The sequence below is a fragment of the Ceratina calcarata genome, unplaced genomic scaffold, assembly GCF_001652005.2.
Source record: "Ceratina calcarata isolate Rehan_Ccalc_2016 unplaced genomic scaffold, ASM165200v1 scaffold449.2, whole genome shotgun sequence".
NCBI classification, from domain to species: Eukaryota; Metazoa; Arthropoda; class Insecta; order Hymenoptera; family Apidae; genus Ceratina; species Ceratina calcarata.
In genome coordinates, this window is record NW_017168819.1 from 437721 (window position 1) to 459474 (window position 21754).

The 21754-nt window shown below is 41.8% G+C and overlaps 4 protein-coding genes across 11 annotated transcripts in view; 1 reads left to right on the top strand and 3 right to left on the bottom strand.

Annotated features, from left to right (window-relative positions):
* Positions 1-6: 6 nt before the first annotated feature.
* Positions 7-4549, bottom strand: ttv (exostosin glycosyltransferase 1 ttv). Of its 4 annotated transcripts, none has more exons than XM_026815463.1 (8): positions 4070-4549; positions 1873-2926; positions 1593-1794; positions 1409-1528; positions 1102-1332; positions 761-1027; positions 428-678; positions 7-302 (listed from the first exon to the last, which is right to left on the bottom strand). In XM_026815463.1, exons 2-8 carry the CDS (start codon positions 2754-2756, stop codon positions 122-124), a joined length of 2136 nt encoding a protein of 711 aa, XP_026671264.1. In that variant the 5' UTR covers positions 2757-2926; positions 4070-4549; the 3' UTR covers positions 7-121. The 4 variants fall into 4 exon arrangements, with proteins under 4 accessions (XP_026671264.1, XP_026671266.1, XP_026671263.1 ...); XM_026815465.1 differs by lacking the exon at positions 4070-4549 and adding an exon at positions 3483-3870; XM_026815462.1 differs by lacking the exon at positions 4070-4549 and adding an exon at positions 3108-3870.
* Positions 4550-4651: 102 nt separating this feature from the next.
* Positions 4652-5686, bottom strand: LOC108627224 (uncharacterized). The gene is made up of 3 exons (XM_018028348.2): positions 5163-5686; positions 4982-5089; positions 4652-4905 (listed from the first exon to the last, which is right to left on the bottom strand). The coding sequence occupies exons 1-3, from the start codon at positions 5501-5503 to the stop codon at positions 4710-4712; spliced, it is 645 nt and encodes a 214-aa protein (XP_017883837.1). The 5' UTR covers positions 5504-5686; the 3' UTR covers positions 4652-4709.
* Positions 5687-5797: 111 nt separating this feature from the next.
* LOC108627222 (protein FAM76A) overlaps positions 5798-21754 on the top strand; it is a 39679-nt gene continuing 23722 nt past the window's right edge. For 2 of the 4 annotated variants that reach the window (XR_001916713.2, XM_026815466.1), the window contains exons 1-6: positions 5798-6247; positions 6686-6750; positions 6839-7052; positions 7114-7250; positions 7416-7659; positions 7745-7982. Coding sequence is in view for 3 of the 4 variants with exons in the window: in XM_026815466.1 (XP_026671267.1) it covers positions 6152-6247; positions 6686-6750; positions 6839-7052; positions 7114-7250; positions 7416-7659; positions 7745-7978 (990 nt within the window). In the remaining variant the exon portion in view is untranslated. Of the gene's footprint in view, positions 6248-6685; positions 6751-6838; positions 7053-7113; positions 7251-7415; positions 7660-7744; positions 9233-21754 lie in introns of those variants that run through there. The other 2 variants (XM_018028347.2, XM_018028346.2) reach the window with 2 other exon arrangements.
* Blimp-1 (PR domain zinc finger protein 1) lies at positions 12669-20342 on the bottom strand. Of its 2 annotated transcripts, none has more exons than XM_018028344.2 (8): positions 19220-20342; positions 17729-17899; positions 17350-17469; positions 16759-16884; positions 16551-16677; positions 14617-16464; positions 14116-14457; positions 12669-13976 (listed from the first exon to the last, which is right to left on the bottom strand). In XM_018028344.2, exons 2-8 carry the CDS (start codon positions 17891-17893, stop codon positions 13822-13824), a joined length of 2883 nt encoding a protein of 960 aa, XP_017883833.1. In that variant the 5' UTR covers positions 17894-17899; positions 19220-20342; the 3' UTR covers positions 12669-13821. The 2 variants fall into 2 exon arrangements, with proteins under 2 accessions (XP_017883833.1, XP_017883832.1); XM_018028343.2 differs by having other exon boundaries at positions 17687-17899.

Here is a 21754-nt window from a genome sequence, read left to right on the forward strand (position 1 = left end):
TATTTACTCGAAATACATTCGAGGCTATATATAAATATATTTATGTATATATATAATATGTATAGGATGCCCATTTCGAGGGTAAGATAACTGTGTAATTGATGAAATATTCTGTATAATTCTAATTACTAACTAATTCAATTTGCCTAAACTTCTTGCGCAAGTTGCTTACAGAGTCTTTGAACAAAACAGGGTCGAGCCTCATATTTGATCGTAATAATGGCATGTACCCGAAAACAGCAACAAACGTATTCATGCACGTTTGCCGCTGTATAAAGTGATCCGGATCGTTCCATGGGGATCTGAAAATTCGATTTTATCAACCGAGGGAATGGTGCCACGAGGGTGCCATTCAAGAATCACACAATCATTTAAGTAATCACCTATGCACTCGCAAGGCAGCTCAGTGTAAATATGTAATACATACCTGATTCCAGCCACTGTAGTATCTTTATACAATTTCCGTTGAGTTACTTTAATAGGTGGTCTTCGCGTAACATGACTTACTAAAAAATTCATAAGTATGTCCTCGCAATTTTGCGATTGCTCGACAGTCTTGTGAAGTGTCGAACTTAATAATTCGGTATACAACGTATTATAATAACGATGGTAAAAAGCGGCACCAGTTAAAATTATACTATAGTCATTTGTCCATTTACTTGTGTAGCCCCATGAGCGCTTTGCGTAATAAGAAATACATTGTAAGAAGAATTTTGTAAGACGTAAAATAGAAAAGAACGTCTCCCTAAATTATACTTACTTTAGAGTCGTCCCAGTAGTGTGATCTAGCTGGGTAACCAACTAATCGATCAGGAAACGATCGCCAAACGGTGAAAGCGAAATCAATTTCATCTGTGTTGAGTGTGGCATCTTCGTCTAGAGATAATATGGCACTAGTTTTGATTAACGGATGAGGGTAGAAACGTTGGGATATACCGTCGACCGTAGCAACATGTATTGACGCTTTGATCCCTTGCCATCGTGGTCTCCTTGGTAACGGAATGTCCGAGTTCCACATTAGTATAATCTGGAACAGACGAATGTCTCGTTTAATCGTGTCAACAGCAAACCAAAGACTCGGTCGAAGCAAGGTAAACTCACCTTATCTAGGTATTTACTTTTCGCCAGACTTTTAAGCAGTCGATATAGGACAGCAGTGGATCCCAACTGCGAGTAGATGATGGCAGTGAATGTATTACCTGGATTACTTTTTGAAAATGGAAGTTCTTGCTGACTATCCGCGAACTGCGGTAATATTGCTAACGCTCCTGGATTAGTATTCCAAACAAGTTTCTCTCTCGTACCCTCCCAAGGTAGACGCTCACGAATATTCTGCGAGTGCAATGGAACATTAGGAAACTAGAGTAATCCTCGTGTCAAGATTGATAGTGTCATTTTATGGCGTTACCTCGAATACTGTAAATACGATTTTTTCTATCGAGGAAAAGTACCGTTCCCAAAGGAATTGCGTCTGCTGTCGTAATTTAAGAATTTGTACATTGGACACAGACCGCACTATATCTGAAATCTAATGAAAAAATATTTAGTTTTGTCATTATCTTGATAATAAGTGTTACTTTAACTCTACATACTTGAAGTAACAGTCTTTCATCAGAAAATATAACAGCTTGTGTCCAATCAATTCGTTCGTGAAAAGGAAGCGCCCAGCCATTACTTAAAATAACTGGAATGCATCCAGCTCTTAAAGCTTCTAAAAATCGAAAACTACCGAGTCTTCGTCCTCTTGGTACAAGACAAAAGGTGGCATTCATTAATAAAATTTCATAGTCATACCTAAAATAATGAATTAGTTATATATCTCAGATCTTCTACTGGACTAGTCGTCCATGAAAATATATTTTTAGTACTAACGTATCATATTCCTGATTATCTTGTTGACAATGTTCATCTTGTAACTCCCTCCATGCTTTACCATGGCGACAAGTTGTAACAAATACTAAGTCTTTGCCGTTATGTAAATGATAGAGAGCATTTCTAGTCTCAGAACCTATGCCATGGACGTATCTTTTACCCTTGAAAGCTGCTACATATTTTTTATTGCTAGGAAAGTTATTCTCTAAAGCTTGGCCTGGTTCACCACCACGTTCTGGATGTTGTTTTCCAAATAATGGTATAGAAATATCAAAGTCCGGTCTATGCCTAAAGATAGACATGCTAGCTTTTGCGAGCATGGCATATCCTAAATCAAAGGCCAATGCCTCTTCTGCATAATCAGGCCATGTTCCAGAATACAAATTAAATATCAAGTGATTTCTGCCATTATTCCAATATGGTAAACGCATCAATTTTGAAGGAAGATTATGCACAAATTCTGTCGATAATGGATCTCTGTCCAGTGTATCAAGGGCTAATACAAATATACATGCACGACTTGGATCTGATGTATAATACCTTGATTCTGTAATAACATTTAATATTTTTTGGTATAACGGACTTATCACATCTTCGACCGGATACACATACACAGTGAACCCTTGCTTGCATCTGGTAAAGTCAAAGCAGGTCTCCATACGGCATTGCCTTGTACGATGAGACATGAGTAGGTTTCCATTTGATGTTCTTAAATCCTTGTCATATAACTCTTCATTTAGACTTAAATATGAAGGCAATCGCTCATAAGGCAACTGAGATTTGCCTGTCCATTTTTCACTTTTTAACCGGTAACCACCAAAATAGCAATAACCAAGAAACGCACACGTGACAAATAATAATAAATAGCGTTTCTTGGCTTGCATTTTTAATGCAATCAGGTTATACTCCAATAAACATTGATTTGAAACATTCTTCTTTACATGTAGACTGCGTGCATTTAATCATAAATGCATTATAACGAATTACGTAGATTTTATAAATACACAAATCGAAAATTACTCCAAAACGGAAATGTTTTCATTCTTGAAGATCCCTGGAACAAAACAAGTAAAATACACTAATTGCAAAAAACACAAATTCCACATGTACGCACAATAATATAATAATATTCACTTTGTTTCACATTAGTTTTCCACGATTTGCAGCACATACAATTTAATGAATTTCTTTTAAGTCAAAAAAACTATCGTATAAAAACGTCAACGGTTAGTTACCTTTAAATTTACAAAATTCGATATCGTTTATTGACAGGAACGTTTCGAAAGGTCTAATTATTATAAAATACATGGCAAAGGACGTGTTCCACTAAAACGTCGATTTTATATTTATTAATAACATTGAATTGCGATAGAGAAAATGTCGAAGCTAGATGACAGATTGTAAACGTCGATGGACGCTGCCGTGAGTTAACCTATTTGTGAATTATTCGACATCGTCGTACACAGTAGCGGCAGCGTCAAACGTATCGAAGAAAGAGTTCGATAAAGTAGGGACGAACATCGTTTCATAGTTTTTTACGATACAATCTATTTATCTCAGTCAGTATAACACGGTGAACTTTTTGCTTAGGTTAGTCCTGACGTACATACAATTCGCAGAACTCGCCGGTGTTATTACGCTCATCCGCATTTTCGGTCGGCGTCACCACACACGCGTGACATCGATCGGAAAATGTCTCCAAGTGCAAAATCATTGCACGCAACGCATTAAATAATTGGTTTATAAAGCAACGCGAGTTATGCAATGACGTTAGACCATTGAGCTCTATAACTATAATAGAGCTCAATGCGTTGGACCGATTAGACTGACAAATCGCTTATTGGTTACTTCATGCCGACCTCTCCAGGATGTTTGATTGTGTTTGTACATACGCGAATAGCACGACGAATCTGCACTCCTACAATCTACAAATCTAAACATTAATTCCAATCAAGGTTATCCCGCTACCTAGCGGTAGGCCGATAAACCTGCGGAGCCGTATCACCCGCTTCGATTAAATTTATTAAAAGCACATTTTTTTATTGCAAATCAATAACTCTTTATGCCAGACGCGAAGCTTAACGCGAAGCTTGTATGGTATCAATTAGAGTGAGGGTTATCACGTTACACGGCGAGGTTGTTAAAGTGGAGGTGAGAAAATAGGTCTTACAATCTTGTATAATAAAAAAAGGCTTACCTAATACCAGAATCTTCGTTTCTAAGCGTTGAAGCAAAAATTCTATTAATTTTACGATACTCTCACGCAATTTTTCGATAAATACTTCTTCCTTCAAGAGAAACTCGATATTTTTGTAACTCGACACGCGTTGCTTCGTCAGAATCTTCGCACTACTTTGCTCACTCGAGTCTTTTAATAAACTGCTTTTCAGCGGAGTATTATCCTGCAGAACTGTAGACTTTACCTTGATCGTTGACTCTTACGATCGGTTTCCTGAGCACGCATATTATTAATGTTTGCTCCGCATATATGTATATTTCTCAATACGGAATTCGTTCTCGTGTATAGCGGATATTGTGTAATCTCCCGATGTTAATGTGTGCGTTAAAAACCACGTTTATTTACAGCAAAATAATCATGAATTGCGTTATCTTCATATTTAATGATTCCTGTTCATGAATACTTTCCTTGTTTAATCCTTTTAATGTGTATGATCTTTCAATGATACAGCAACTTATAAATTTAATGTGCATACGATTTTTAATTTTATACAAAGAAATCTTATACTACAAGGATGGGTTTAATAAATGCATTTTAAAATTTGATAAAAAACAGAAAAATGTTTGTTATATTTGAAAGTACAATATAATCCAAAAATTCAGTTTTCTTTGAATTCTGGCCCTTGTATTGATTTGCCATGTTCATCATAAATTTTGAAGGGTGTACATTTACTGCGCCTATTTCTAGTATCAGGATTTATTCTTAATTTTCTCCCTGCCACAGTTGGTGCTTCTCTCACTTTTCTTAAATACTCTGCTGCTGCTTGAGCACTTTCCATTTTAATTATTGCAGCTCTAGAGATAAAATAAAGAATTTATATACTTTTTTTATATATGATACCAGTACCAATTGTAGATGTTTGACAAATACCTAGATTGTTCTGAATATGGTTCCAACATTTTAATAGTCAGACAACCTGGAATAGCTGCCCTCAGTTCATCACGCTTTGTTCCACATTTGATATTTGACACAAACAAGCTGTTGAAAACCATAGCACATTTAATTTTTGATGTTCCATATTGATAATAGAAGTATATAGATTACTACTTACTGTCTTGTTACTTTGGTATCTGGTTTTATTTTGGGTATAACAATCTTTTTTCTTATTGTAGGAGGTTTCTTCTCAACTTTAGTTATCGCTGGACCAACAACCACACGTTTTCCATCTATTTTTATATCTTTTACTGCTTTCCAATTTTTGTCTTTCTCCCTTCGACTAGGAAATATTACATAGCAGTATCTTCTAGATTGTCGAAGAAGATTTACTTTGAAATTACCAGTAAATAATTTCGCTACATCTTCCTCATCTTTTATCGTATGCGGAAGGCGAACATATAAAGCTCTTTTTTTCTCCTGTTGTCGTTCTTGAATTCTTTTTGTGATTTTCTTCATTTTTCATATTACATTAATTGATGACAGTTATGCATAATACAAGTTTTAAATAAACAATATTTATTCAACGATAACGAGCATGTGTACATTCGAGTTTAGGTTATATTTACATTTCAAATTTATTAATTGGTATGATATTCTGATGCATAAATAATTAAAAATGAACTAAGCGGAGAATATTTTCCCAGCTGTTTATCTTTTCTTAATTTCTAATACTGGCTTGCATTCAATAACCACTCGATCTGATAAATCTACACCATTCAATATGTCGAAAAATGTCGAACGTCGGAGCCGGAAACCGAAACCGACCAAAGAGACATCTATTCACCAGTAAGAAATGTAAAGAATCACAGATGGCCGTCTCAAATCAACAACCGGTGCAGTGAACGAGACGAGCAAAAGAGACGCGGTTATGTACGCAAAACAATCGCGTCAGACGCGCAAAACGTCGTGAAACATGTAAGAAGTTGTTATCATAAGTGCCATCGCGTTGAATTTTACGTTTCTTTTTGTTCCGCGACACTGCGAATCGCAACGGCGAAAGTAAAATTTGTCCCGACCTGCCGTCGCTTTCACGGAATTGGTTTTATCGTTGTGTGACGTACAATTTTCGGAGCACCGAGGCCAAACTCGAATCGCTGTACAAGGATGAGCGCGAACAATGTGCAAGCACTTTTTGCGTGCTCCAGATGCTTTTCGAGGCATCCGTTCGAGGAACTTTCCCCTGGCCAGCAATTGTGCAAGGTGCGCTTCCGATTTTTCTACATTTCATCCGAATTTTATCGCGTTATTGCCGATTCTTTTGTAGCGTCACTTTCCGTGTTCACGGTATACTATGCTAATAATAGAACATTTAATTCAAATACGTTCTTCGTATAATTAACATTGTTTTATAATCGCTAAACTTCGAACATGATGCGAGGAAAAATTAAGCCTTACGGGTGGATACGTTCCTTAACATCTGCGTTTACGGACGATCTTGGAAATCAGAGATTATGAAGTTCGCGTTACTGATTATCTCTTCTGAAGATTGTCTTAATCTTTTACTGAGCACTTCAATAATTTTTTTTCTGTATTCACTTGACATTCCTTAAAAGTTAATGAATAAGCACAGAAGCTGACCAATAAATTCGTGACGTTATGTTTCTAACAGATTTTTCTTATATTGTGTTGCTGATTTAGGAATGCAGAGGTGCATTTCCTGTGGTGAAATGTACATATTGTAGATCAGAATTCCAGCAAACAATGTAAGCACTCCATACCTGTTTTGTAGTTAAAATGATATACATATGTCCTTGATGTACCTACAAACCTATCCTGTCTTCTGCTTTGCAGAAAAGGTAATACGAGCACTATATGTAAAAAGTGTGAGCAAAATGTGAAAGCTTATGGAAAGCCATCGGCCTGTGAATATTGCAATACTATAGCTGCATTTATTGGCAGTAAATGTCAAAGATGTACAAACTCTGAAAAACGTTATGGTCCACCCGTAACATGTGAGCAATGTAAACAGAAGTGTGCCTTTGACAGACAAGATGAAGATAAGAAGGTGATTTAAATAATAAAGAAATTTGTTAGTCAAATATTAAATATCGATATGCACATTACAGGTTGATGGGAAGTTATTATGTTGGCTGTGTACTCTGTCATACAAACGCGCATTGGCAAAGACAAAACAGTCTGATGCCGAGAGGAGGGCGCATCTGAAACTGGCACAACAACGAGCAGCAAAGCACAAAGAACAAAAGTAATTATTCAAATACGTAATGTCACAAGGTAACTTTGTGCTGAGTAGTTTTAATTGTGTACATCACAATTTCAATGTTCGTAATATAGGATCGTAAGATAAGCTGGTAACGTTTAACACGTAGGCATATCGTGCGAGCCCATCACTTGGTTTATTCTGCTTCAGATTGAAAAGTCACAATAAGCGACCACACAGAGTCGATGTGACGAAGTTGCCGCCTCAATCTGAAAGCGCAGAGACGAATGGTCCAACGCCAGTGAAAGCAGCGCGGATGGCAGGCGTTCACGATCCGCACGATCCAAATAGTTCAGATCATGTGGTTGCCGTTACGCAACTGAAAGAGAAGATAGCGCACCTCCAGAAACAAATCTCTATCAAGGACGGGCAATTGCTTGCTAAAGATAGACAGGTATGTATATTCCGTACGGAAGAAACTTTGAAATGTACACACACCGAACAACGCTAATTTGTTTTGCAATTATTTGTGTTCGCAGATCACAGAGTTGAAGGCAAAGAATTTCACGTCGGAAACGGAACTACGTAACAAGATGAAAGCGTCAGAGAAGGAGTATGAAGCCAAAATATCGACGATGCAACATAAGATTTCCAGTTTGCTGAAAGAAGTTGCTTCCTTATCAAAAAGCTCCAAGCGGGGCGATAGAGTAACTGCGACGAAAACAGAAGCTGGGACCAACAGTGGAAGTGGAACAGACAGTCCTGTACCTTGATAAGGTAGGACATTTCAAATCCTCTCATTATTTGTCAATTAATGTTCAATTGATCGTATTCTACATTTACATTTTTATTCGACGACACGATCTATTTACGATAATAAAATGTTGTAACTGAATACATATTTTTGGTGTTTGGAATGATATTTTATTTGTGATTTAGCGTTTGTGACTTCTTAATATTTCGTTTTCGATTAAGAGTCGAACGTTGTCAGGATTCCATTTCTTTTGCGCTTTTAGTTGTGATCTATTATTTCCAAATATGTGTATAAGAACGTATTATTTTTGCTACCTCGTTCCTATATTTTCTTACGATATTGTATTTCGTTAGGTTGATTTTTCATTCTACCCTCAAATTGTTAATATCGATTTTATTTTACAATGAAGATCACTCGTTCGAAGATCTGTTAATATACACGTTTCTTCCATAATTCCTTTTCGTTTTTAGTCATCGATGCTTAAAATGTTTTGCGCACATCATAACTTATAGCGTTTCTGATCATTTCTGCTCGTATCGTTCATGATCACGTATGGTGGCACGAAGTTATTATATTTACTGGTGCGCATTGTGAACAGTGTCTTTTGTGGATAAAAGAAACGTGTAATTTTTTGTGGGAGATGAAAGACATATCTTAAAACTGTTTTCAGGGACTTGGTTAGCTGTGACAACATACTCAAATGTCCATACCCGCATAAATGATGTGGTACATTACATATAGCTAATTGTTTCCATTAACAAGGCAAAATCTGTATTATTTTTCTAATTAATATAGGAATGTATATTATCTTCGGCGTGTACACGGGAAATCTTACGCGTTCTTCTAACGGGGGATGATCACGATATCGCATGTGCAAAGTGAAACATGTTATTCGTAAATTAGATAGCTTTCCCCGTTCTTATTCCGTTTCATGACAATGCCCCGGACGCGAGTTCCTACGACTCGATATTGTGGTAAATTTGTTGCATGACGAAAAGATAAAACAATTCATACTTAATTGGATTGTACAATAAGGGTCCGTGTGAAGGAACACTCGTTTCGATATGGGAGTGATTTTTATGATCCGAGTTCCGATACTTGCGACGAGAATGAACAAGTTATATACAGAGAAACATTACACACATAAACACACTATGATTGAGCAATAGTGCTGGTGTAACATTTTCCTATTTATAATGATGAAGATGTAACGACGATGAACCAGGATATGGTGATTGTAGATCAATTTACAATAAAAGGAAAAAAACGAATATACCTCGCCTTGTAAGTTTGAAACATATCCTTGGACTTCCTTCCTATTAGAAGGATCCGCCTTTCCAATCGATCGTCGTTTCATATAACTTATGATCAACCCAAAATGACGTTTAATATTCACGAGGGGAGAAAAATTCCAAATTAGAGATTGCAGTAGTAGAGAAAGAAAGGTGTGAATAGGTAGTGATATTTGCATATAAATATCCAACAGCCATATATTTATTTTTTATTTTAAGAAACAAATGCTAATTGAGCATTACCTATTCAATAATTGTAATGATAATAAATGCGTAACAATTTACTATATACGAAGTGTAAGGATAATTAACATTTAATTTATAGTCGTTTAAATATGTACGAGCGTGTACACGTGTGTACAGTACAGTTGGAGTTATCATTTAATTATTATGAGATGGTAAGAACTAAATATTGCTTGTCTGTTGCCGAACCGGTTAGTCTCTTGATTCCTTCGATCAATCTACTTTCAGCGTATTTACACGATCTTCTTAGTTCTCCATCTTCTTCACCGTTTTTTTCGCCTTCTGTTTTTTCGGTTTTCTCGTAATTTAAATCTTACGTGGTAGGTTCATCTGTCTCCCCGTATCTATCATTCTCTCCCTCTCTTTCGCTCGCCCGATCGTTCGTTTCTCGTTCGTTCGTGCTCTTTCATTCTTGTATCTTCCTCTCTCTCTCTTTCTCTCTCTCTCTCTCTCTCGCGCGCTCTCTCGCTCTCTCTCTCGTCTTTTGACCTCATTATTTATAATAGTGCGTTTAATACAGGCAAGTAGGAAATCGAGGCAATATACAGAATGACAATCGACAAAACGTCACTGGAAACCCTCTTCGGTATTGTACTTATATTGAGCGTGTAAAAAAATATAGGCGACGTTGATTGACTCAGTAATCAACACTTTTGCGATTGTTGATATCGTTTAGGATCTATGGGGCTTCTAGCCAGTGCGATCGTTGTAGGTAGACGTCTCTTCGAGTGGACATGAATTGTTAATCAACCCTATTCGCAATAGATAGCAAGCAGTACGATCGCAAAAGTATTAAAATTAACATCTGAAATGTGGAATCTTTGCTATGTTCATGATGAGAGTATAAAACGAATCGTGCATCGTATCGAACAAATATACAATATTTCATACGGTATTCGTTTCCAATGTCGTTTTCGTGGCATAGAATATATGCAGGCCTAAATTTACTACCACTATGGTCAACATCGTAGAATCGATTCAGTCCGCGTTATTAATCTACGATCTTGACAATCTCGCGATGACGGTAGTCTTCAGCGTCCTGCGCGTGTCTCGTTTCGCCAATAGATCGCTATTATAGCGTACACATCGTATCAGAAAATTTTCAATTTGGCCTAGGCATTCGGTAGAATGCCCGAGTCTTCCATGTTGCCTGTTAACGTTAACGTATGTATATCTGCAAAAATCAGCTTAAAGGCCTTGCGAATCGTACCGTTTCCCAATTATTTTTCCCCCATTTTCTCTGTGGTACATACGAACGAAGAGATTCGCCGAAACGAACGTTTCGTTTTAAAGCTGCCTTAAACTTATTACGCGTTGAAGTAACCCGATAATGATTCTATGTTCAAAGAGAGGACAGCAAAACGGAATAAACGAACTGAACGGTCGGTTCCAAAAATCTTACGACGAGCACCATGATATTTGCAGGAACCATAGAACTTGTCATGTGACGTTCCAAGCTAAAAACGGATAGATTGCAATCGATTGGACGTGGAACTTTTGGATTTCTGCTGCTTGATCGTTCACGCGAATTCTGTTCATGGATACTGAGGCATTAATAAAGGAAGTTAGGAATGCTAATTGTCCTCGAACGCGCTCTGTGATTTTTCCAATTTTTTCCTCGTTTCTTTTCCAGAATCTTTCACCCTCGGAATCGTATCGCGATGCACGTAACTTCTTTAGAATTTTCTTTGTAGACGATTAAGTAACCGTGCGTTATATCAGTCTGCGATACACCTTAATGTGCCATCGTTGTCGATCAGTGATTCCCGGCGTTTCGTTTCCCGATTGCTCCTTAAAAATCGATTTTCGAGTTACACGCGAATCACCGATCGATTACGACTTTACGTCGTTTTGCGTCTAAGTGGTAGGCTGCGCTTTCTCAGTGACATTGACTGATGACGATTTCGTGGCATTTAAAAATCAGTGGAAGTACCGGTGACGAAATTTTCTTCGAAACCAATGGAAGAGTACGAAATAGAAAGGAAAATTACTTTTTTTCTGGGCAAAGTTCTCTGCTCGACAGTCCAAGAATTGATTCTCTGAACGATCGATTGGTGATCAGTATTATTATTATTTGTTTTCTCGACAAAAAGAAAAATACTTATCGTACGTTATTTGCCGATTAGCGTTGCTCTACAAATTTCTCTATATCCCTTTTAATCGGTACATCTAGAAAGATACAATTCTTTACATGCTAACATGTTTAAATCGAAGCGCGAATCGGAGGACCGAGGGAAGGCTCGGGCGGATCTTGTAACTAAATACGAAAATTAATTCACGAGACGCAGCCGTGTGCTAGTTACTCGTTTTTTTTGACTAGATTTCCCCTCCCTCGCTTGACTACGAATTTCTCTATCCGACGTTCCTGTGTTAGTGTGCGCTTTCGACTTGTTCCCAATGCAAAATCGCGCCCGAGTCTTCGACCCACAAGAATAATACAGTTCCGCTTTGTACACCGTGCGACACTTGACGAATTTAATGCCTTTTCTTCAGAATACTGCGTTCCCAGCGAGTACTTGCGATTCCTTGTGACACGACGTGACACGGCAAATTAAATCAGCTTTTCTAATCGCGTTACGAACATCACGGCGCGCGAACGCGGGTTTTGTGTGCGATTGCGATAAATTACAGGAGAGATAACGCGCCCGCGCCGCGGTGATTCAAAATCGACGATTCCTGATTGTACATACGTGATAATAATAATAATATCGTTTTGTTGTTGAAATAAGAAGAAACCGAAGGATCGAAACGAGAAGAATAGCGTCGCGAAAGGGTAGAATAGAACGGAAGGGGTAGCGTAGAGAAAAGAAGGAAAAGACGCGTTCGCGTGGATCGAGAGACTATGCTTTCCGTTTCGAAAATTCCACGACAAAAGGACGCCTAAAAAATATATATATATATTTTTATATATATGTATATGTTATGTATATGAACGTGTATAAATATAGATGTAGATACTCGATCACCGAAAGCTTATTTTTTGTTTTCACTGTTTTCTCTTTAACGTTAACTACAGTACGCGTGTAATAAATTACCTAACTTCTGAAAAAGGTTTCGGCCCTGTTAAAGGGATTACCGTAGAGCGCAGCCTACCGTGCTTCTTCTCCTCTCCAACTTCGACGACGATTTTACATATACATATATAAAGGTATTCATAAATTAGAGCTCCTTATATTATATTACCTTTTTTAAATTATCGAATAATTAATAGTAATGTTAGTATATACAGGTACAGGTCTCGTATAGTTGCAGTCGTGTCGTCACTGGTTGTTCAATCTCGCTTTTCGTTCCTCGCGGGCTCCTTTCTCTCCTATATCGAATCGTGTGCCGTTGGCGGGTGCCGACAAAATCCGCCAAAATCTTTTAATTGTCTACCTTGAATGCATAGGAAATGGTACCGTCATACCGGTAACAGGAAGGAAGTACGTACGTTTCAAGGAATCTAACATTTATCGTAGGCTTGAATCCAGAAGATAATTGGATTCGCGACGATTGAAAAATAAACTATCAAATTGATCGTTTTTTTTTTTTATAGTCGAGTGATGGAAGTATCGGGGTGGAAGTACTTTAGCGTCTTGTACACAGAAAAATTAACATGTTGCAGCGGTAGTACGGTACCTTTTCTAAGCATCGATTCTAAGGTAGACACCGTGGAAGGATAATCGAGAAGCTCGGACGACTTTGGTGTAGTTTCCTCTGGTTCTTTTGTCTGTCCGTGAAATGGCAGCGTGTTTGTGACGACTCGAGACAATGCGTGTATTTTAAATAATCCTATCGTTCAATTTCGTCCCTGTTGTTTCTAGACTCGTCTTCGTTGGTGGTGCTACCATAGAAAAAATATAGAAACGAGTATTTACAAGGAAGGAACTTTGTATGCTCGTAGCTGGAATCTTGTCGATCCACCCACCGTCGTCAGAGAAATCGAACTTCGTTTCGCGTGAAGTTGACCAGTTTTTCAAGAAGTGTATCTACTAATAAGCTTCGAATTCCTTCGCGTCATATAACAGTAACCAAGTAACAATTATTCAACAATCTCGAATTACTTGTTGCACGTAATCTCACTCACATTTTCTCTCTCGCTCTCTCTTTATACATATTTCTTACACGCTGCTTACGACGAATGAAATGAATGAAAAAGTACGATTTGAAAATTCCTTTGTTTCTTACGCGACCCATCGGAGGGACGCACGAATATATGCGTATGTATTATGTATGATCCTCACTACCATCTCACGGAGGTAACATCGTTTTCGTTTGTCGTGAGCAACTCGTTTACTATTTCACGGCTGGATTTTGCGTTTGAGCGAAAGGGCTCATACCCCCGTTCTTAGGTGCACTCGATTATGTGAGGCTGGGAGGTCTCTATAACGCTTGGTCTGGAATTCTCCAGATTGTGAAGAGATGTGGAGTGAGGCCCGTGAGCGGAACCGTGCCTTTCGTAATTGTCTATGTGCTCTAGTTCGCATTCCTTCGGCATGTTCCCTGTAATCGAAACAACGTCCTGTTCTTCGAATCATTGTTATTATCATTATCGGTCAATTAAATCCATCACGCACAGTTCCTCAACACAGAAATTTTAGAAAAATAGTTGACAATTGAAATTGTATTTTCTTAAACTTACCGACATTCATATCAGGGCCATATTCGTAGTACGTCGGCGACCCCACAGCCGCGGCAAGGGCGAGCTCGTCCTCGATATTATTCGGCCTACAACTGGTCGTCTTCCAGTGGGTCCTAAGGCCACTCGCGCTAATGTACTTCTTGTCGCAGCCCTGACAGGTGTAGGGCCTCTCGTTCGTGTGTAACCTCTTGTGCAGTTTGAGGTGAACGAACTGCGTGAACTTCGCGGGGCACAGGTCACAGGCGTAGGGCTTTTGGCCGGAATGCAATCTCAGATGGGTCTTCAGGTTCGACGTCGAACTGAACCTCTTCTTGCAGATCTCGCATTGGTGCGGTTTTTCCCCTGTTTCATTAAACATTATCGAATTATTACTATTGCTTGTGAAATCTTCGAAGCACAATTTCTTATATTAAGATAATAAGTACGGAATTGTATTTTATTTTATCAAACGGATTTATCTGTGACTCGTCGTCTATGTGAAGAAAATCAAAATGTATTTACCGGTGTGCACGAGATGATGCTTCTGTAGGTGGGCCAGCTGCGTGAAACTCTTGGTGCAAACGTTACACTTGAACGGCCTCTCGCCGGAATGAGTCCTCAGGTGTACCTTGAGGTTCGACAGCTGGCCGAACGTCTTGCAACAAACGTTGCACTCGTAGTGCATTTTCCCGTCCTTCTTCTTCAACGGGTACGGTAACGACCTGTAGCCCCTGGAGCCTTGCGAGTTCGGGCTCAGCGAGCCGCTTTGCGAGCAGCCGTGATCGTCCGGCGACAACGAGCTGGCGGGCGAATATCGGTTCAACGACGTCGAGTTCGCGTGAATCGTGAGGCCCGGGTGATGGCCTAGGTGGAGATTGTGCGTGCCGGCTATCAACGTCTGATTGCTCTCGATTTGCATCGTCGACGAGGTCGGCAATTGGTGGCTGCTCGTGGCAGCCTCTAGCCTTCTACCGTCCGCCCTCTCATAAACCACGTTGCCGCTAGGCGTCGGCGAGTACGCGGTGCAATTTATCGATAACGGCGCTACGTTGTGATGCAACGAGCTGTTTTGATGATAAATCCCGTAAGGGTACGAGGAGGGTGATTGGATAGGCGAAATGGGCGAGACGCTCTGGTTGCTGCTCACCGCCGAGTTCGGGTAAACGGGGCTCGACTCGATCTGACATCCGCCGGAGTTCGAGTACAGGATCGTCGGCGTGGACGCGTTCGTAGGGTTCGGTGACGGGCTCTTGGTCTTTCTCTTGGGTGGGCAGTTACTGGACGTCGTCGAGGAGTGAAGATTGGTCGTGGACGTTAATATCGTCGTGGACGATAGAACGTTCGTGCTGGAGTGGTGATTGCTCGGGTTGCTGGACGAGTGAATGCTCCCCGGGTGGGATTGCAGAACGGTGTTTGGACCTGTGCTCGAGTGCAGATTGCCCGTACTCGAGTGAAGGTTCCCCGTGCTCGAATGCAGATTACTCGTCGGACTCTGCATCGGCAAGGCGTTATTGCCACTGGTGGAATTCACGCAGGTGTCCGGTTGCATGGGTAGATTCGAACTGGAGTCGGGACTGCAGGGTAGGATATTTCCATAACGATGAGACTTCTTGTAGGAATACGCCATTTCCGTCGGACTCGACGGCGGTGGCGTGACTGAATCCACGTGCGTCTGATGATGAATCTGATGATGCTGGTGGTGCGGTTGGGTCCCGTTGTGATGATGGTTGTGGCTGTTGTTATTGTTATCGGTGCTGTTACGTAGGAGGATGTTCTCGAGGATGGAACTACTCGGGCTGGTCAGATAGGCCGGTCTCCCGGAAACGGGTAGATTACCCTTGACCTCAGACTCGTAGAAGGGCTTCGGGGTCTTCTCTGGGATCTCGTCTTCTTCGTTCACCGTCGATAGGACCGCGTTCTTCTGAAGAACTATGGGCGACATCGGTTTCTGTAGCTCCGGGGTCACCGCTCGGCTTGGCAACTCCTGTTCCTTGTCTTTCCCATTACCATCCAGGCTCTTCGTCGCCTGAAAGTTACCGTAGGTCTTGGTGATCTTGATCTTGACCTTCCTGTACTCGTTCTTCGCGACCGCGTTGTCCTGTTTGAGCACTTCGTTGTTGCACACCGATGTCTTCGCGTTCTTGCTGAAGTCCAGCACGTAGTTGTTCTCGGAGTCCGATTCGCTGCTCTCTTCCGGGGGCGTGAGGATTTCATCGTGATAATTCGAATGGTATCCCTCGTCCGACCTAACGGAACCGTCCGTTGGAGTCATTTGCGAACGTCTCTCGTAGATCGACGAGTCCTTCAACGGTGACACGTCCACGGCGGGTGGGATCTCGGTTGGTAGCGCAGACTGTTGTACTTGCTGTCCTGGAGCGATACAAAGTATGATCGTATGAAACATCGTTCCTCTCTTAAAACTTTATAAAATTATTGAACGGACAGTGCTCACTTACTTATTCTTTGAAGCATTAATTCGCCCGTCAGCGGGTAATTGAGCCTTTCTGCGAATTCTCTGCAATACCACACTAGAAGCTCCTGGTTCGGTAATATCGACTTGATTGTGTAAAAATAAATGTTCATCTACGAAACAAAATAACACGGTCAACTCTCTCTCCATTAAAAAGCGCCACGAGCACGTGGCGTTCCATGAACTCGACTCACCTTATATTGGCATGCTATTAGGTTTTGCGATTCGGACGAATAAGCCGGGTTTACGTAACGCATCCAATTCGATTTCTGGACGTCATAACCGTCGATGTAATAGAACAGCTCGTTGTTCTTGTACACCTACCAGGGAGATGTACAATTTTAATAGTCGCAACGACACGAGTAACCGATAGTGTAAAATCTACGATAATTTATAAGGTAGGAAACGCGTTACAGGGACTCTGACTCGAGTCCTGCTGGAAGCTAAACCTCCGGACGTTCGAAGCGGTTAGAGCAGAGAGGATACATTGACGATTTAGCGGCGAGAGTCGAGAGAGAACCCAAGTTCTCTATCGTAACTCATCAATTCGTTACGAGGCATCAATGGCTTCGCGGGTTTCGCTTTAAGGCTCGCTTAGATCGGCTGAAACCAGTTTCTGGTCTTTGCAGGCTTCTCTCTCTATCTTCCTCTCTCCCTTTTCGTCTTCCTCTCGTTGCGCCTTTCTTTTGCTCATCATCCGACAGAGACTAACCGATGATGATAGCCGACGCTTGCGAAAATAACTGCTACGAAGGAGTTTGAATAGCCAGTTAAACGATTCTTACCCTCCAGAAGTACTTCCGGTTCGCGTCGGCCGGCACCGAGTCCTTCGTGTATACTTGGCCCACGAGGGGACCGAACCTTGTCCCCTTGGGAATGTAACTTGTGCTCCATACTCCCAAAACCTACGCACGCGTTAATCACCCTTCGTTATTTAATCTTGATTTAATTAAATAAGGTCTTTAAATCCCTAACATTTATACGCAATGATATTGAAAAAATCATGTTTGACGATGAGAAATTGTTCAAGTATTTTCGCAAGTTCTAGTTCAAGGGCAGAGTTCAGGGTGAACTTAAATGCTACTGTTTAAGAGAAATAGCAATTGATCCCGCGACTCTCACCGAGGAGGTCTCGAGAAAGGATTCTTTGGCGGAGCAACGTACATCGTTGAGGGCCTGAGAAGGTTTGAGGACCAAATTTCTTGGCAGGGACGCCTCCGCACGATTGGTATCGCTCGGCGATGCCGCCACATCCGGTACCAAATATACGGCATGTTGCTCGAATTCCTCTTCTCTCAGGGTCGCGTGATCCCACTCGCTGGCCTCCATCCTTTACTGCACAGAGACGCATAAAAAGTGTTAGGCTTACTTCCGTTAGGTCAAACAGAATAGCGTAAAAATTATTTGAATGAATATTTTGTATGTCGTTATAGATAATCGTCTATCTTGTCAACAATATAATTTCTGTTATCTTTTCTGGCTTCTAACAGTCAGGTGTCATCATTTCAAATATTTGATCATACAATTGAATATTTTATGGAACGTCGTTCGGCACATTTTAAACCATCAATCATCGCCAACGAAATCGAAACGCGTGAACGGTGATTATTATTAGAACCGTCTTGGAGATACCTATTTGTACGTATAATGACGGCCGAGAACGCAGAGCGTTATAAATAGTTGAGATTCCGGTAAATCGATACGATCAATAACTCCAGCCATTAACTTCCGAACCACTTGTAAAAGAGAAGGCAACGCGTGTCGCCGCTCGCAACTATCGAGAAATTTTTTTTATTTTTCGCCATCGCGTTGTTCGTTCCTCGCAAGGGAGCCCGAACGGGTTTAACGCGCGTTCGCATTCTTTGTGTCTTCGCGTGAGGAGAGGGGAAAAAAGGGAACTAATTAGCCACGTGATAGAGAAAAATCGTGCTTTTTTCTTGCCCCTCAATCGGCGGATGGTGCAACACTTTAACACCGCGAAAGTGAAACCCGTCCTCGCATTGATCGACTGCAGGGGTGAGAGAGGGAGGGGGACGGGGCATAAACTCAGAAGTCCGTCCCACCCCGGCACCCCCTCGCGCACCCTCGCCCACCCCTCTATCAGGGGTTTTCGCTACTCGTTGAATTTCCATTTCCGTGGAAATCGCGCACAACCTGCTTGTTCACTATTCCGTTAACTTTCCGCGTAACTTTTCGGCGAATCGCTAGATCCCCCTTTGATTCACAGGATTTTCCTTTCAACCCGTTTTTCGAATCGATTTATCTCCGAACGATATTTATTTTTTATCGTACAACTTTGTTTTATTAGTTTTCCCTTTTTCTCATAAAAATAAAATATGTCTTTCCAAGGAAGGCTCCTTTTTTATGAGCTAATCTCGAGCAAAAATCATTATTGGAGACTTCAATGTTACTTTCAAGTTTGTCCAAAAGATAGAATAATGCAGTACGTTTTTAAGTTTTAGATAACACGTTTTTAATTTTTAGCAAGGAAGACTTGTATCAGGTTTACGATACCGTATTTAAATTATTGTGTAATTTTACTGTCTGTTGATTGTAGCTAAGATTACTGTCCAATTCAATTTCGCATTGGGGTTCTCGATTAGATGATTTTCAATTTTGCATGCGCATTTCGCCTAGTCGATGTACGGTACTCACGCCTTTTGGTGCATCGGTTTCGCGAGATTTGCGAGTCTCGACGAGAGTCGTGCACCGTCGACGAGTCCCTTACGCCCTGCGTTGTACTGACAAGGTTGATCGCGGCCTTACGTAGGCACGATTTCGCTGAAAAAGAGTTTGCCGGGGGGGTCCGTTGGCTAGGTTTATGTGATCCTGTGGTTCCGTAGAGAGATCGGCATCCCGACGACTCTTGGGACACTCGGGAGCCTCGGCTGGCCTCGCGTTGAGGAATAAAACACGCTTGCCCTTCTCAACATTTATTTGAAAATGTCCCTCGGCAAGGCAAAATTTTCGACGTCGATAAGGCCGATCGCTGCCGGCCTAGGTGGTCCTATCTACCACCTATACGACGCCTATCGATTATCAGGACATCGAGAAAAGGAAATTGGGATCGGCGCTGCCGTTGCACCCTCGACTAATCAACCACCGACACTCTCTCTTCTGCTTGTTTATCAACAACTATACGTATATCGTTTCGATTTCGAAGCGACGCCGTTCGTGTTACGTATTCCCTTTCGCGTTCTCCTTCTTCTCGCGTTGAAACGCGCGAGGATCGACGCAAAACTGAACCGGGAAGCACCGTTTTCTTTTTCACTTCTCCCAGAGGCACGCACCACCCACTTTGACGCACTTCAAAACTCTTTCAGTCTCGTACCCCCTCGCTCACCCCTCGTTACTTTCTCAGAGCGACGACACGTACGACTCGAGAAAACTACGAACGACCGAAATTCCTCCGGTATTGCGATCGCCGCCAGAATGGTGGCACACCGACGACGAGCGGGAACTCTTTCACCCTCGCTGTCAATGACAGCGAATGATCTCTCGCGGTTAAGCGGCGAACGCGAGCACGCCGCGTTCCCGATGCCGATCGTCCGACAAACAAACCACGGCAGTGTCGCGGCGCGATCGATTCGTTGATTGCAAATGTGAAAAGAGAAATGGGAAATTTATCCTCGGAAACCGGCACACTGTCCCGTGTTAACGAACGAGGCTCGCGTAATTTCAACCCTTTTGCCGAGGGTTGGTCTCCGCCTTCGGGTCGCTTTGGATGGCACACGCAGAGCAGTGTGTGGAACTCGGGTAGACCTGACCTAGCCCAACGCGAGTCGGCTTGGCTCGTCCTCCCCCCGGTATTGGTCGCTCGCTGTCCCTCTCCCTCTTTCTCTTTCTCCTCGTCCTCTTCCCTGTCTCCCTCTGTTCCTCTCTCTTTCTGGCGAACATGGACGCGGTGGTGTGCCAGCAAAGCTGCCAGACCAGAGCAGAGGTGGTGCATTTCTCTGCGCTGCGCTTTCGATCGACCCGTTGCCAGAGGTTCTCTCCCTCCCCCTCTTGCACCGTCCTCCCTCTCTGCTACACCCTCTGGCTCTCTTCATCGCTCTTCCCTCCGCCGCTGCTTTCTCCCTTCTACGTTCGACTCTTTCTCTCTGTGGCCCGTGCTCCTTCGCTCAGTCGTCTATCCTCCTCCTTCCCTCCTTCCTCTTCCCGGTGCCTCTGACTCTAGTGCATTTCCCTCTTTCATCCTCGTCGCCCCGGCTCGCCTGATTGTTTCTCTCCTCGTCGGACGCGCTCTCGTTACCCCTTTCAACCCCTCCAGTTACTCCAACGCATGCAACCATGTCCCCTTCTCTTTCTTCTTTTCTCTCGGCTACGCTTTTCTCTCTTCTTCTCATTTTTTCTCTCTCTCTTTTTCTTTCTCTTCCGTTCTCGCGGATTTTCCACGCTGCCTCGTCTCTGTCTCTGTTCATCGATGCCGGTAGGGTGCATGCGCCGATCGCTTCTAAATAAGTTTAATTCTTCGGATAACTTCTAGAGATCGTAAGACGCTCTCCTAAGATGCTACTTAATGAAAAAAAAAAAGAAACCTTGCGTGCTCTAGACACGAATCGGTTCCAGCGTTCTATCACGGTAGAGACCTCGCGAAAGCGTTTCATGATTCCGTTTCAAAAATTCGGATGGCGTTTTGTAAGGCGTAGTGTAGTTTCGAGGGTGGTGTTTATGTAACGGGTAAAATCGATGAAGCAAGTTGGCAAGAAAAATGATCTAAACCAGAATGCTACACCTTTGTCTCGCGAGAGAGGAGAATATCGAAGGGGGCTTGGCTCAAGGAAAAAGTAGTCTTGCGACGAGAAGATCTCAATTGAGACAGGTAATGTCCGGTTGACTCGGTCTTAATTCGTTCTAAGAGAATCGTATATTGAAACGTTTGAACAGTTTATAAATTTTTCATATTTATCGTGTAACGTCCATAAAGCGCACGGTGCAAGCTTTGCCTGGTTTGATTATCGATCATTACATTATCGAAGGAAAATTTCTTCTGGTCTGGTAAATTTACAAGCCAGACGGCCGTCTACAAAAATCCTGCGGTGTTTTTCTCCCGTCCTTGTTTACACCTGTTCTTTGAGTGTATAGCAGCGCTTTTCCGTTAGGCGCTGCGTCCCTCTCGCACGGTTTCTCCTCGTCCGTTGTCCTCTCGCAACCCCTTTACGGGAACGTGCATTTAACCCCAGCGCCACC